General features: G+C 38.0%; 1 protein-coding gene across 1 annotated transcript in view; it reads left to right on the top strand.

Annotated features, from left to right (window-relative positions):
• Positions 1–3,223: 3,223 nt before the first annotated feature.
• The window catches only part of khdrbs3 (KH domain containing, RNA binding, signal transduction associated 3), a 141,671-nt gene continuing 127,660 nt past the window's right edge, over positions 3,224–17,234 (top strand). The window contains exon 1 of the mRNA XM_081377692.1: positions 3,224–3,611. Coding sequence (XP_081233818.1) covers positions 3,521–3,611 — 91 coding nt within the window. The 5' untranslated portion in view covers positions 3,224–3,520. The remainder of the gene's footprint in view (positions 3,612–17,234) is intronic.

The raw sequence follows: 17,234 nt of genomic DNA, 5'->3' as shown, positions 1-17,234 counted from the left end.
AGTCTTGTAAACTGTGACTAGTTTATTTGACCAGTAGGGGATGTACATAACTATCACAGATTGACCTCCTGGCTGTCATATTTAAAAGCTTCATGGTTTGTAGTGTTATGGCGTTCAAAGTGATTTTGTAAAACTTTGATTGCAGCCTAAGGCTTATTTAAGGTAAGGATGGATAGTCCTAACCTTCATGCATCCCTGAATTTGCATAGTGTATACAATAGCAGCTAACTGTCTCCTATCTCTAACTTTAGCTGTTCTCAGAGCTAACCTCTCCATATACTCAACCCACTGGTACCTATAAATAAACATTTCATCGATTGCTTGAAGCTTCCCGTCCACACAGTAAACATACAGAGCGTCACCTCAAAGTTTGATGTGGATGAACATAAAAGTGCTGATATACATAGAATTTTTTTTCTTCCGGTTTCAGAACCATGGATCAGGGTTTGCGAAGATAGAGTGGGTTTTGCTCATCAGAACTCTGACATTCTGAGTTATGCAACTTGTTTCCGCTGCCTACAGTCCAATACGCCCACCTAAGCCTCCACCTTTTTATTTTTCAATTTCTGACAACTGAAGAGTTGAGAACTACCCCTGACTGGTATAATGAGACAGCCCACTTCACTACTGGACGATTTAGTCTCATTTGGCTCTTCAGCCTCTCGTTTGGGGTTTGTCTCGTCTGTTGACAAACGTATACTGTATATAAATCATCACAGATGGTAACATAAAATAGCCTTAAACAAAACTGTGACCTGAATCCTCTTCCGTGGGTTTCCTTTGGTGACTCTTGAGTTTGGTCATTAGCAGTGAGGTGAAAGAACCTGCTGAGAGTGAGAGCCATTAACGGAAGATGAGATCGGATTAATCACACACACACACACACACACACACACACACACACACACACACACACACACACACACACACACACACACACACACACACACACACACACACACCATAAGGTGCAAGAACACCGGACACTTTCATCTGCATAAGAAGTCTAGCGGAGACCTGGCCCAAACATCATATGCCCAGTGAATTTTGATTCCGTCTTTTAGAAATGAAAGTGAGGTGTATTTAGTTTCTCTAGATAGATAGATGGATAGACAGAATGTGCTTAATCTAATGTGATCTAATGCAATGCAAATCAGTCAAGACAGAATAACATTACTGCATTACTTTAGATGTAATGTCCAGATGTGCCGTAATGCATTTCTACAAAAATATTCTGGATTGCTGATGGGATGAGATGCAGGATTTGAAAAAAAGGTATGAAAAATTTCTCCTACTTAATTTAGTGTGGATTTTTGATTGACTGTGTATGTGATGCTCCGACAGTGACCTTTAACCTCTTTACCCACTCTTCTCCTCCAAACAGGAAAAAAAGTGTCTCTGAGAGCCTGAGCGCTTTTGCCAAAATAATATTTTTTTCAATGACTGGATCCGAGAGACAATGAAAGGATCAAACATGAACTACCACATACATGGTGCTACCAAACACAATAACTCAATAAGCGGGCCGATAGCTCCCCTGTGAAATACTGGCAGCATCTCTTTCCTGTGTTCAATCTCTAGTATTACACATGCATGACCTCATCAGTAAGATCTGAGCTGGTATTTTACAGATACATGACTCACTCTTGAGTTAAGTTTAGCCTTCCCCGGGCTATCTGTAGAAATTGGGCTTTACAGTAAAACAGCTCACATTCCTATTTTTGACAGTTTAGCTGTTCATTTGAAAAATCTTAATTTGGCCTTGTCTCTTGCAGCTACTGACCATTCATGTGTCATGTCCCTCATGGCATCACACATCAGGTTTGACTGGCATCTAATGCTGTTGCATATTGACATGGAGGCAGAGTAACTAAGCCTGCAGCCATGATACCACTTTGACCTTTCTTTGGTATGAATGTTGTGGGTTACACAGATGTATGGGTTTTTCTGAATAATATGCATTTTGTTATATTTTATATGGTGTATATATGTTGCCTTTTGGCTCATGAGTTCTCTCTGTCTGTTTATCTGCAGGGACGGATACGCAAATCCTGTTTTGCACTTGTAGTTCCAGAGTAAATTCTGCCTTGAACAGCTCTGATAAGCTCTTTTCTGAATTGTCTCACAATTTAAGAGCTTAGGGTAAGTAAAAAACATTAGAAACTCACACATCATGTTAAAATCTGCCAAATCAGCCCAAGGTCTTTTATACAGGTCTCTTCCCACCACATTGCAAAGATCACCACTTATTCAGAACGGGTTAGATTAATAATTTTATTTTTTTAAATAAATTTTTATTCAGAACCGATTACATTTAAAAGATTATAGAATGATTTAAGGATGTTCAATTACTCCAGAACACTGTGCTAAAATGACTCTTGTGGGTCAGTTACTTTAGTGAAGCAAACCCATACAGTGCTACATACAGTGCTAGAGTCCAATTTCCTGAATCCATCACTGATGAGCCGGTTCTTTTTAGTGAATTACACAGCATGGCCATCTATTGTCCAAATTCTGAACATGACACGAATGAATAGTGATTTTTAGTCAATTGAAATAACTTGGAGTTGACTCGCTAACTGAACCATTATTAGTTATTTGTTTCTTAATCTCCAAACCAAGAACTTATGTTGTTCTTAAGGACCCTGAAGCTATTGCATCTTGTCGTGTTGACTGTGATTATCATATAGAAACGTGTGGTTAAAGATTGTATGGACACATTAGGGTTTAGTTGTAATCGCTTGAAGGCTTTTCTATAAAATAAATCAAATATTCATTTGAGAAATTTTATAGGCTACTGAAGAAGACCGATCATTAGTTTGTGTTTACCTCTCAAATGGTTATATATAGCCTAATGTAAATGCCTATTTTACTGGCAATGGACTACTGGGGAGATTAAATGCAACAACAACTTTTTTTCTCTCTCTCAAATATTTCAAAACAAATAGTAACTGGAACCGTTAACTCCTCGGAATGTTAAGATGATTATTACAGTATGATCCATCCAAAATCACAAACGTCAGATTCCTTTCGATTCCCATCTCTCAACACATTTCGCAAGAAACTGCAGCACCTCGGACAATTCCTCACCCGCCCCGCCCTCACGGAATGATTGACATCTGGCTATCCGATATCTCACGAGCGGCACCAGCTACATCCAATCAACGGAAGATCTGGGACTTGCAGTCGTTGCCCGTGGATACAACAGGGGGAGCTTCAAAACGCTTGTTTACAGTTGCGAGCGGCAGTCTGACTGGACGGAGGCATCGGCATATTCCTGCAGATGGGCTAAAGACGAACCATCTGGGAAGCGCATGGACAGTTATCTTCAGCACAACTAAAGAAAAAAAGCCAACTCCAGGTTATGTTGCAGATGCTTACCGACAGCTAATAGAATCACTGGGTTCTTTTCCTTGTACGACTGGTGCGCATTTTGCCTGGGTTGCTTTAGGACAACAGCAGGATCTAACATTCTCTTACAACTGACAAGCTTTTTGTCGGACCAAACTCACTGGGCAAGATGGATAACGAAAAGTACTTGCCAGAACTGATGGCGGAGAAGGATTCTCTGGACCCGTCCTTCCAGCACTCATTGCGTCTTCTTGATCAAGGTAAGTCCCGCTGTCTCCTGTCAAACTATTCGTGTCACCGCTCTTAAATTCCTCTACGCGATGTTCTGTGCGTTTTGCGCGATCACTGGTTGAAATACTAAGGAGATGATGATTATGATGAACCGTTTATTTGGTTGTCCTACTCGCTTATTGTAACATATTCAAACATACTATAAATATGCATTTGTACAATTGTGGCAAGCCGTTTTAACACGAACTCATTTTAATTTATTTTAATTAGAGTAATAGCGGCTTTTTTTCGGGTTTAATATCAATTTATTTGGCACCAGTTATTCCTGTAGTGGCTATCTGTTGAAATTGTTGTTGTTGAACCACTACTTTTCCATTGCATACTAATAGTTGTTCCTTTGTTTTAGTCACAAATAGTGACAAACAACTAGCTCATTTGTTGGTGGTAACAAATAGCATTTTTCTCCAAATATTTGCTAGTAGCCTAGTACTAATCTCATAGAAACTAATACCCTTTAGGTACTAGTGTGTGTTCACATTGTTACTATGATAATATATTTAATTTTCCTTTCCTTTCCTTTCCTTTCCTTTCCTTTCCTTTCCTTTCCTTTCCTTTCCTTTTTTTTTATTTATTAAAATTGAACTGCAAAGTATCCGTTCTGACTTACCATTACATATGACGAGTGAAATAAAATGTAACTAGAAATGCTACTAGTGACAATTGGGTTAGAGTCTCTTTCGATATGCTAATGAGTAAATGTAAGTGAGTATGCAGTAACCTAAAGAGGCAGCATGAACATACTGGTTTTATTTTTTTCATATGTGTATTTTTCTGTTCTCTGTAAAGAATTAAGCATGTTCATTCCTCAAGAGCATGAGCTCATTTGCGCTTCCCTCAAGGAAGCAGAGCAGATTTGAGTCTAGACTCTAGAGAGAGAGAGAGACTCATTAATTAATCCGTTTTAAGAGCACTGCACAGAACCAATATTATTGATAACGAATGTAGCAGGTGCTGTTATTCACATCTCTGGATTGGATGCAAGACTTTTGTGGCTCTCAGGCAAATAAGCACTGAATGTAAAGTGTGTTTAAGCACCAAAGAGTTCCATCCAGAGATTTGTGTTTTAGAGTTTTGTTCTGGCCTTTGCATTCAAATGCAAAGACATAAACATCCATCCGTTCTACTTATCTTTATGAGCAGCTTAAAGAAAATGTTGAAGGGATGGTTTGCCAGTTGGTGGGAACATTCATAATTCAAACAAAGACTCGCATGACCGTGAACATGTTCAGAATGTTGGTGTTGCATGGAGGCTGTTGCATGAAAGTAAGTCTGGCAATATTCAGAATGTCATTGTTTTATTCCTATACCTTTCTTTATCCTACCAGTTAAAAAAGTTTGGCATGCCATTGTGTGCTCCCTTGCAATGGATTTCTCCCCTGTCATAGATTGCGCGCTCCATCTCTTTCTCTCATCCGAATGCTCTGTTGCACAAGTAATATGTCAAAGTTATTTACACATGAAAAAATTTGATGCTGTTGCTTGAGATGTGTTCTTCGTCGTGCAATCCAGTGAAAAATTCCACTCGATTCACCGGGCAGAATCTGCCGTAGTGTCTCCAACTAAAACCATAGAGCTTTAAATCTGGTGAACCAGTGCGTAAGCGAGTCCGTTTGCAGCTTTAGGCATGATGCAGCCATTCTTCAATTAAAGCTGCACTTATGCGATAGAATGTGTTCCCTGGCTGTTACTCTTGGTTGCACTTTGCCCAAGGGGGTGACTGAAGGTTTAGGAGCTCTAACACTAAGGCACATGAGGTCTGATAATAAGCTGCAGATGCAGAATCAGCATAATGTGAAACATGTGCAACTGTTCATATATAAATGGGGTCAATATTTACTCACCTCCATGTTGTTCCAAACCTGCATGGTATTTTTTAAACCAGAAATATAGACGTTTTTATTTTATTTGTATGCTGTTTTATTCTTTACAACATTGAATAGTGAACACATGTCAATCGCCAAAAAACACAAAACAGCAACAATAAATAAATAGATCACTATAACTCATCCGCTTTGTTGCACAGAAAATTTTGTACTTTTGTAACTGGGTGGTAAATTTTGGGTGAACAATTTCTTTCAGAGGGTTGAGGATTATATGTGCAGGGAATAGTTTCAAATCAAATTCAAAATGTCATAAAGTAAAGAGAGTACAAAGTTTTACTTTTTCATAAATGTAGTGATGCTTTTTATTGATTTTTCCTGTATTCAATATCCAAAAAATATCTCTAATAAGGGTCATCCAGTCTAGCTTTGCAGCTCAAAGCTTCCAAATGCAGATGTCATTAGACATCAAACCTGTCTCATTTCTCAGCAAAACCGGTGTGGTCTCTCTATCTCTTTCTTAAAGCCACATCAAGATGCCAGGGTGGAAGATATTCAGATGAGTCCTGTCGACAGTAACTGAGATTTCTGCAGAGACCGCTAGGGTTTGCCGTGAGAAGGAAGGTGCTGCTGTCAGAGCGAAGAACCGGGGGAATGACCAGCGAAGCGGAGAACATTTTTCACACTTTCACACTCAGCACTTTTCTTACTTATCATTCCATCTTGCTTCCTTTCACTTTAAATTGCAAGGCCTTTTAGCAGGATATTTTGAAGTGAGAGGCATGATGACAGAAGGACAGAGTTTTAACCTCTTTTCAGTTCTTGGACAGTTTCGCTTACAGAAATTAAAACGAGAGAGGGAGCGAGAGAGAAATTGAGCAAGCCAGGAAGAAAGAGACTGCTTCATAAGTGTATTTGCTCGTTTATTAAGAAAGATGCAATTTGCAAGTAATTAGCTAACATCTCTCAATGTTTTATTGGCAGAAATCAGCATAGGCGTCCTGGGGTTTGGAGATGTTTGCGTGGCTGCCAAATCTTGAGAAAAACTTGCGCTCTTATCTCCAGTATACTACAGATGGCTCATGATGTCATGTCGAGTAGCTCTCATCTTAGAATCCTTAACTAAATGATGTAATTGGCAGGAGAAGAGGAACACAAAGAGAAGCAACTTACAAATACACATTTGCACATGCATTTACATTGTTTGCAATGCTACACAGGCCTCTAAACAATTCTTAACTGGCTGGAAACAGATGCAGTGGGAGTTTTATTAAACCAGCGCACACCAACAGTCATTACATTAACGCATTTGGCAGACGCTTTTATCCAAAGCGACTAACATTGCATTTCAAGATCCACATTTACATTCTTATCAGTTCTTGCTTTCCCTGGGAATCGAACCCATGACCTTGGCGTTGCAAGTGCCAACGCTCTACTGTTTGAGCTACAGGAAGGCTAAACTCCAAATCCCACACAATCTTTTTACTTAATTGCTTTAGAAAGGCCTTTCTTAAGAGAATGAGAAAAGAGAAAGAGGCGCTAATTAGGTATTTAGTGTAATTACACTCCATTAAATTAACAATGGATCCATAATTGGCTCTTAGAAAAGTAAAAATTTAATGTACCAGTAACGACTTAGACCACATACCTGTGCCTACATTTAGTAGCAATGTGTACGTGTGCTTGAATTTAGTAAGCATATGTATTTCTGAAGATGGTTGTGTACGCTCTCTTGCAAATGACATCACCAAATGCATGAGGAAGATTCAATGTTGCACGCTTTCGTCGCTTTTGTACTTTACAGTACTTGAGTGCGACACTTTCTAGAGGCAGTTTAAAAAAAAGGTTAGTTTCTAGAGTTTCCACATTAGAAAACTTGTTTCTACATTATTGAAGTCAAAATATTGATGCAACGATTGATGCAATTTTGTGAGAAAAACAGTCAGCGGTAATTTTGCATGGGCAGATGTTTAGCTTTGCCACATCTTTAGCTGTGCTTTACAGCGGTCAATATTTAGCTGGCTAGCATAAATTAACTTCTGCTGGTTTATTCTGCAAGCATATACATTTATTTCATTATATTATAGTAGATGTTTTAGCAGTGCCAGATTATATGTGGTGGTCTCAGTGTACCAGCTAAAATCATTGGCAATGCCAATGGATCACTTTCTCCAGATATTATAGACCATCTTGGTTTTGCCATGTTTATATCATATCCAAACCACCATTTACCCAGAGGAAGGAGAAGAGAGTGAGTGATGAGAAAAAGAGGAAATCCTTTAGCTCATGCATGCTGCATCCCTGGTTGAAGAATAAACAAATGCTTGTGCAAAATCCCCAAAACTCCCAAAGCACAGCATGTGCTTTGCAAGATGGTCTATAAGATACATTTAAGATTTAGGAAGGGACATTGATTCTTGCTATGATAGAGAGATCTGTAAAAAATTAGTTTTTTTCTCTCTCTTTGCCCTCTGGTCTGTGGCTATATGCCGACTTACAAAACCACCCACGAGCAAACAGAAACAGAGCCTGGCATTGCATCAAATGCCTTGTGAACGGAGATAAATAGAGACGGTTAGAGAGATAAATTGCAAGTAGAATGGCACTTGATTGAGATAATCATCACTGTCTCTCAGACGCCCCAGGCAGCATTAATATCTTATCATGTGTGTACGGGGATAGCTGTCGATGTGAGTTTCTGACCTGAGATCAGGTCGGTTTTTGCTAATATCACAGTACTGGAGAGAATAGGATTAGGATAACTGATGTAGGATCAGTTCTCATGAGTATAGATGCTTACAGGCAGAGTGAACAGATCTTTACAAGCTGTTTTTATCTCTTTTCCATTATTCTAAATGAGCGACCTTATGTCATTGCATTTAAAAAAAATAAAAATTAATGACAACATAACTTCAATATGGACGATGCATCAAGTATCTCTTGAATATGTAGGCCTACTGCTCTCTTTTATTGCAGTGAACAGATGTGCTGCTATCTTGAAATTAATGTTTTTTTTTAGATTGGGAGTGATTTTTATATTTTAAGTAAAAAAAAAAAGCTTTTATCTGTGTTTTATTGCATTTGCATGCATCAGAGGGATACAACAATAGTGTTTGCACTACAAATGAATGGAAACCAAATGCAACAGGACAGTAGAATGCTTTAGTGTTTTCTGCGTATGACTCAGTTTTTTTAATTATTCATATCCTTGTAACGAATTGCCTGAAGTTGGCATTAAAAATATCTGCTTTTGCTCTGTCACTTCTTGATCCTGTTTAGGCAGCTAATGACTAGTTATTATTGCAGGATGTATTTTACAGAGAGGATTTTAGACACGCAGCAATGCACTTGCTTTTCCTCTGTGTGAAGTGAGAACTGTTTCCTGAGAGACTTGAATTGTTCCTCATAAAATCTAATGACTGCTCGTTAACTGCAGTCAACACATATTGATTTTACCCTTAACATCTGATTAAGGTTCCAAGTTATGTCAAAGAAATGACTAGCCAGTGTAATTTACTGGTTTATGTTCTGCACGTTGTGCTGGGTGATCATCTCCAAGGGAAGAATAATATTTAAAGGTGAAGTATGTCATTTCTTGCACCATTAGCAGCCCCAAACAGGTTTACACAAATAATGACAAGCTTGTTTTCCTTTACTTAGTCCCACCCATAAACTCATGGCGTTGGTTGAGCCAATGTTACTATTTCCTCAAACAAACAGATTGCAGGTGCTGCTAGTTGCGCGGAAATGGCGGGGTTTCACCTTCAACGATCAAATAAATCAATTCGAGTATCATGAATCACGTTTACAGGACTTTTATGAGAGGGAGTAGTCCGTGCGTGTCAGATGTGACATTGTTTTCAGAATCTATTTTTACGTTCGTATTTACTAAAATGCAATAGATGTTTGTGCGTCACCTCGGATTACTCCTTCCCGGTCTCAAGCCGCAGTAGTTTCGCGGCTCGTCTACAGGTATAATCATCTCCAGCGGCCCTTGTGTGATGGGATGGGTGATTTTAAAGCATTCTCATCCCCCATAAAACGCAGCGATGTGGAAAACGTGCCACGCTTCTCATTTTCTGTTTGACGGTACAGAAAAAAACGGCGGTTTTGTGTCTGCGTTTGTCAGTCTCAGCAGTTTCTGTGTGGGGGGCTTTCTCAGGTCAGCTCGAAAAACAAATGAGCCTGGATTCTCAGACGCCGAGCTCTGATTCGACACGACGGGTCAGGGATAATGAGCCGGAGCGTGTAGCTGTGAAATACTGTCTCTGTGAGTTTGAGGAGGAGAAGCACTCTGTTCCCCCTCCCTTCCTCTCCAACTTGCCCTTGAGAACTGGAAATCTGTAACGTGATATGTAGCGGTCATACCGAACAACCTGTGGTGACTGCAATATTTCCATAGGCTGCTGAGGGAGAAACTGAGTCTTTGTACAATTCACCCAAAAATGAAAATCTTGTCTTCATTTACAAACTTTCATGTAGTTTGAAACTTGTATAAGTTTCTTTCATCTTTCAAAATGTATTTTGAAGATTCGTCAAAGTTGTTTTCCAAGCCAACCACTTATTTTGGCTGTATACATCAATGTACAAAAGTTGTCAGTAAGATTTTTTTAGGGCAGTAAAGACCTTTGTATGTTACAAACAGGGGTGTAACGATACCCTCATGTGACAATTCGATACATATCACGATACTGAACTCACAATACGATATTATAGTGATACTCCAATGGTAAAAGATTAACAAAAAATGTACTGTTGATTAAAATGGTAAATTTGGTATTACATTGGGTGTGTAAATGAATAGGCTTGGACTTGGTGTTGATATCCCAATGCACAGGACAATGGTGACACCAGAATAAAAATATTCATGATTCTGAAGCTGAAAATACAGAATTATTTTAGACGAATATGCTTGCACTCTGTCACTGACTAGATAAATTTAAAATAATGTAGGCCACTTTTTACTGGTAACATAAGACATTTGGCATTATCAGGGCTAACAAATATTGCCCAATTGCAGTATTATACATTATATTCAACATTATTTATAGTAGTTTAATGTACTGACACTAAAACTTTTTAAACTGAAAATTTTATTTTGGGTGAACTATCATATTGTTGCATTTTTGTATTGCAATAAATTGCGACACGATATATTGTTACACCCCTAGTTACAAAATATTTACATTTCAAATAAATGTAATGTTCATTTGTAAAAACAAATGTTCTTTTGAACTTTCTATTTATCAGAGAATCCTCAAAAAAAACTAAAAAACACAGTTTCCTTAAAAAAATGAAGCAGCACAACTGTTTTCAACATTGATGATAAGAAATTATTCTTGAGCAGGAAATTGGCATATTAGAATGATTTCTTAAGAATCATGTCACACTGAAAACTGGAGTAATGATGCTGAAAATTCAGCTTTGCTTTCACAGAATAAATTATATTTTAAAATATATTTAAATATAAAATCCGTACTGGCCCCAATTGTTTTGTAGTAGAAGTATATCAGCATAATCGTTTTTTTTATTTTATTACATTTGATTTATTTAAATTTAAGTCATAACTCAAAATTCATTAAAACTTTTTATTTCTCAAATTTCATATGCACAAGAGGAATTTAGCATGTCAGTGTCAATTCTGAAACATGAAAAACAGTGACATTTGGTGATTTTGTACTTTCAGCTCTAATTTTACCACGTTTAAATCCATTCTGCATATTTAAGCAGTCTGTAGATTCCGTCTGGGTTGACTTACTGCTTCAGAAGTCTTAATTCTGTCAAGTGATGATTCAATTGTAATTTTTTTGGTGAACTGTTCCTTTAAATCACGCATGCTCGCTTTGTCTCAGGATGAACATGACATGGGTTCGACACAGCTAAACGATCCCAATCTGTGCTCAGGAGTGTTCAGTACTTACATTAGGGAGCTCGCGGTGAGGCTGTCTGGCAAACCTTCAACCCGCGGCACTCTAATGTTAATCTAGGCCACCAATCCACCCCTGTGGTGCTCCCCTCCTCATTTATACAGTATTAATCTTTTACTGCTGCAGGATGTTAATGCATCGCTCAGAAGAGCAAGGGACAGTACAACAGCAGCCCTGGATAACAGAGGATTAGAGAGACACTGAGTGAGAGAGAGAGAGAGAGAGAGAGACTCCGTTAATCAGTATGTCTTTGTGCTCCGGGCTACAGTTTGAATAAGGCCGCACTTCTCCGTAGGGGCAAAGTTATTTATGAAGGACTGCCACCAAATTAAATTTCAAAAGGCAGGGAGAAGGCAATAGGAGAACGAAATACAGGATGAAATTGTAATTGTAATGGGTGAAAGAAATAGGAGGAGGGAAAACAAGCAGGAAAGATAGGAAACAAATAAAGCTAGAATGAAAGTAAGACGAGAAATAGAATATGATAGTATGTAAATAAGAAGTGCTTGTGATTGCTGTGTGACTGAAGATGGCTCTCGGAGACAGACAATGTGGCGGAGACTCTTCAGAGGGAGGATAGCTGGCAATGGGTCCAGATTCGTCGGACTCGCTGGGTATCACCAGAAGGCGGGACGCGCTTTCTGTGATCTTCACACATCCAAAGGTGTTTTTGTCTCTTTTCACAACGCTGGGTGTTTCTCAAATGCAGATGCTTCCACTAGGAAGCTAAAATCTCCGACAGTACTCACAGTATGAGTGTGATTTGTTAGTGTATTTGTGTGTTGACGTAAATAGTGTGTGCGTTACATTGACACTGTGGCTGACGTTGATTCCTGTTAATACTTTTTTTTGGTGTAGCATCTTTATTCTGAAGCAGAACAACAGAAGGAAGATCTTGAACCACGTCTGAAAGTTTAAGTTGTGATCAAAAATTCATTGGAAGTCTGCTGAATGTGAAAGGAATAGTTCACCTTTAAAATGTTTGTTTGAGTTGAGTTTGAATCTGGATCACAACAATTGTCAAATTGCCATTTCCTTTCTCTTGTTTCCCATTATTTTCTGTCCTCCCTCCACTGTAGCTATTAATAAAAGTGGCAAAAGGGATCAAAGAATAGATTTGCTGTATTTTTCTCTCTCACTTGTGTTGACATATTAGTTTTTCACAATATGCTATGCTTACCTATACAACAGTTAATTTCATGTCTACAATATGCAGTCCAACAGCACTGGAACTTTTACTGTTTATCACTTTAGTGTGTTAGTGTTTATTCCAGACGTCAGTCTGTATTAGTGGTGGCGTTCAGTGACTCTGTAGGTTATATTGTTACACTAGTAGGTGACTGTCTTTAGTGAATCATTCGAAATTATTTGTTTAGATGCTGATTAATTCAAGAACGAAACTAGTGACTTTAAATTAGACTGATTCATTCATTCAATCAATCAATCAATCAATCAACCGATTTGTTCAAATGATCTTCATTCAGGGATGAATCATCACTAATGCAACCGCACAAATATATTTAAGCCATCTTTAGGCTATATAGCAAAAATGTGAAAATCAATTGCATTAATGATGATTCATCCCTGAATATAGATAATGTCTATTCATGATATTCCTTTTGAATTTAAAATTAATTTGAACAAAAAGTGATAAAGTACAGATATAGTGTGTATATATGACTTGAAGCTAGCTTTATATATATATATATATATATATATATATATATATATATATATATATATATATACATATTATAAATCTAGCTTCAAGTCATACAGAGTTTTTTTTATTGTTTTAAGCACAAATCTAACACAAATTAAAGTTTGGTTTCAATACAGAAAGAACAAACATTGATTTATAACTTATTCAAGATATATTCTCTGAAGGCAAGAAGATTGACTTTTAAAAAATGTTTTTTTTGTTTTGTTACAAATTATTTTTACTGCTAAACAAGACAAATACTGATAAATACCATTTTTTTCTTGTCAGTGAAAGTGCAATATGATTTTCTGCTCAATGAATCTAATATGTAAGGAATAATTGACGACAGGCCGTTGAATTATTAGAAAAATAATGCACACCCGAGGTGGTAATGTGGTCACGACGCGAAGCGGAGTGGCCGTTCACCTCGGGTGTGCATTATTTTTCTAATAATTCAACGGCCTGAAGTCAATTATTCCGCTTATACTACAGTTACCACACCTCGAAACATTGTTCAGATTATGTATTTCAAGACGTTTGTAAAGTTTTTGTCATTAAAACGCTCTTGTATGTAGGACTAATTTATTACGCATCTAATCCAATGCCTCCGTTGCTAATTCCAAAACGTCATTTTAGAGTTAGTAACGGAGGTTTGAGCCACTGATAGCAGACTAATGCTGGGGACACACGACTAGCTGACACATTCTCTGACTGTTTTCATCACAGCATAAAAAAAAGCATGTGCATCAATATTATTATTTATTTATTAATTCAATTCCTTTTAATTAATTCGAATTCATTCTTTTTTTTTCTATTATTGACAGATGACAGTAGACTAGCCAAATAAATGAAACACAAAGCCCTTTTAACAAGTAGGCCTATCAATAATTATTTATTTGTTATATTATCTGCAATAATAATCCGTGCTGCAGGACTATCCATTTATTTAGCCTATATTCAGTTTAATTTTCTATTGATTAGGCTATAGATAGGACTATATACTTTATTTATTCAAATTAAACTGCATGTTCCATTGATTGTGAAGCTAGACATTGAAAATTCCAGATCAAGCGCATGCGGCTAAATGTTTTTTCTTGTTATGAGTTGTATCGTATTTTCCGTTATTACCGTTAACTACGCGAAGTGATATGGAACTGTAATGCGGTCAAGACCTGCCTGGAACTACTTTAGCTGTGCGTTTCCCTGAAAATAATGCACACCTTAGAACGTTCGTCAACCAATCAGATTCAAGCATTCAACGGCCCCGTAGTATAAATTTTAATAATGAACTGTTTTTAAACTTGTATGTGTCTAATCAGATGAAGAAAGAGCATGTGAGGATGAGATAACGCTTGTAGTGGTCAAGGAAGGGCCTTGAAAAGTCAAACCTCTCTCTCTGTCTGTTTCCTACGCTACTCTCAGCACATTACCGAATAACTTCTCTTTCTACAAAAGCCTGAAAATCCACTTAAGTTTCATTTACTGATATCCTGTTTCTTCGCCTCTGTGCTATTAAAGATTTATGCCCCTCCATAACCCGGCGAGATCCTCACTTTTCCCCATTATACCCTATAACGGTGTGTGTGTGATGTCGTTCCTCGTGGATGAGAGTCTAAAAGCTCTGCAAGAGAAGCTTTATGCTGTTATTTATTTATTTTTTATTTTTTTATACAGGCTTGCAAAGAGAAGAGAAGCTTCCTCTGTCAATTTCAAATGGCTCCTGGTGGTCTGGTTTGCTCTGCTGTAAAAACATGACTACAGGGCATTTTTCCTCTTTATAACATTGTCAATAAAATCCAAAATAATTATTGCAACAATTATACACTTGAATTGTTGGGCTTGGTGCTGATACAACACTTTTGAATGCTAATGAATCATGGGTAATCCGGATACAGACCATCTTGTGTGTATGCATTTTCTCACAGTCTTTAACGGGGGCCATTGTCCACATATAATGCTTTTTTTGCACCAAATTGTCTCATTTTAGTTTTTTGTGACCATTCTCCACCAGCTCTCTGACCCTGTATAAACAGGCTCTTTTTGATACTGTACCTTTAGGAGTTTTGTTTTTATGGATAACCTCTGTGTAATTCACACAGTTATTAATCAGTGTCTTAATGAGCTCATGGTTGTGATATCATAAATATAAAGAGTTCTGAATGAGTCAGTTTTGCACTTTAGTTTCCATGGTTTCAGTAGATCAGAAATTGGCCTTTATCTCATTTCCTGGTTTCGGAACGTTCGAAATCGCCAAGCAGTGTACTTGCACTTCCGGTGGTTACTTAGTTACCTTTAGATGAAAAGTAGGTCGGTAAACTTAAATAAAATTGAGAAATAGACCAGTGTCTGTCAATATTAAACCACATAAAGACTATTTGAATAGGAATCGTGCATGCTCTGCGTGTCTCTGAATGAATGGCACAGATGCGCTGTTTCATTTACCACACACACTGAGACAGGCATGACGCTGGCGATGTTTTCAGCCTATGAGGACATTAATGCACTTCATCAACACAGCCGCTCTGAGAGTCACTTCAGCAGCATTTTAGCTTCATTTGAGAAAAACTATCGTCATATCATAAAACACAGAGAGACTCAAAGGTCTACACGGCAACCCGTCAAAATAAAAGTTTGAATAAAGTTTTGCTTAAATCATTACATTTTAAATAATTGGTTATAAATAACAATTTAATTAAACCATTAAAATGGAATCAAGAAAAAAAAAAAAAAAATTTTTGGGAGATGCGAGAGCGAAGTAGTCCAGTGACAATTAACAGGCACCCATGGTGAACGCAATAACCGGAAGACGCAGTACACTGCTTCAGCAATTTTTCGCGGCTACTTCCGGCGTTCTGTTGTGATGCGATAAAGGCCTATTGTGCATATTAGAGCAAAGGTGAATTCCATACAGCGTTTTTGCGACCTTGAAGGGCACTTCGGGAAAGGGATGCCATTTGCCATTGGCAACTTGTGTTCAAGTCTCAGCTTGAGGTTCAGGCTTATTTGTTCATTAATGACATCATCATTGACTAGTCGACGTCGACTAAACTTTAATCACTTAAGTCGGGGACACACTTAACGACTGTAAGGTCAATTATGAATGTAACTTGATACTCACAACTGATCATGCCCAAACACGGCGAGTCAGAGACAGTTGCATTCAGTCTGTGTTCACAGTTGGTGTTTAAAATCTGCTCCAGTCGTTGGAAACAGTCTGTAAGTGTGTTCAGTTCAGTCTTAGAATGTTTCAGCTAGTCGTTAAGTGTCCCCGGCATTAAATGTCGACTTAAATATATCTGTTCAACCCCTAGTCTGAATACATAGTATTCAAAAAACAGTAGGCGAAAACTCCCCAGATGACCGAATACTTCTGCCGAGATTCTGAAGTGTGCATACGATGGACACTTTACTATCCCATGAGGCCACGGGGGAGGGTTTATGAGTGGAAGTGAAGTGACTCTGGTAGGTCACGTGACAGTAACAACATGGCGGATGTAGTGCGTCCGAATTGTATTCATACTACCCATTCCTACTGTATAGAGCAGGGACGGGGAACGTTGGTCCAGGAGGGCCGTTGTCCTGCGGAGTTTAGCTCAAACCCTGAAAAAACTCACCTGATTGTAGCCTTAGTGATCCTGAAGACATTGATTAGCTGATTAGGGTTGGAACTTAACTCTGCGGGACAGCGGGCCCTCCAGGACCAACGTTCCCCACCCCTGGTATAGAGCGTACTTTTTAAAGGTCGCCAAGTAAATTCAAATTCAAATGTAGTAGCTAGTCAGACAGATTTCGGACACAGTGATTGTCTTTAATTGTTCCCATTGTTAAGTGCGTGTCAAACGGCTACATTGTGACACACAAGTGCCCTGCTCCCTCCAAAGTCCACACTTCAAGGGCTCTGCCCTTCGGATTGAGTAGGGCATAGGGATGCTCACTTCCGATTGGAATTCACACTATTTCTACATAGTACATCAGACTCTTTTTTAAAAAAAGTAAGAGAAATCTTGTTCTTTTTCCCCATAATTGTGCATAATTGTTTCCAAGTACCACTTTTTTCAATGAGTAAGTTTGTATTGCAATTTCTTTTTTGTCATCTTTGTATTTTACACAATTGTGTTTTTTTGGAAGAATTTAATGAAAACT

The sequence above is a fragment of the Scardinius erythrophthalmus genome, assembly GCF_964197995.2.
Source record: "Scardinius erythrophthalmus genome assembly, chromosome: 10".
NCBI classification, from domain to species: domain Eukaryota; kingdom Metazoa; phylum Chordata; class Actinopteri; order Cypriniformes; family Leuciscidae; genus Scardinius; species Scardinius erythrophthalmus.
This window is presented reverse-complemented; position numbering and strand designations above follow the sequence as displayed.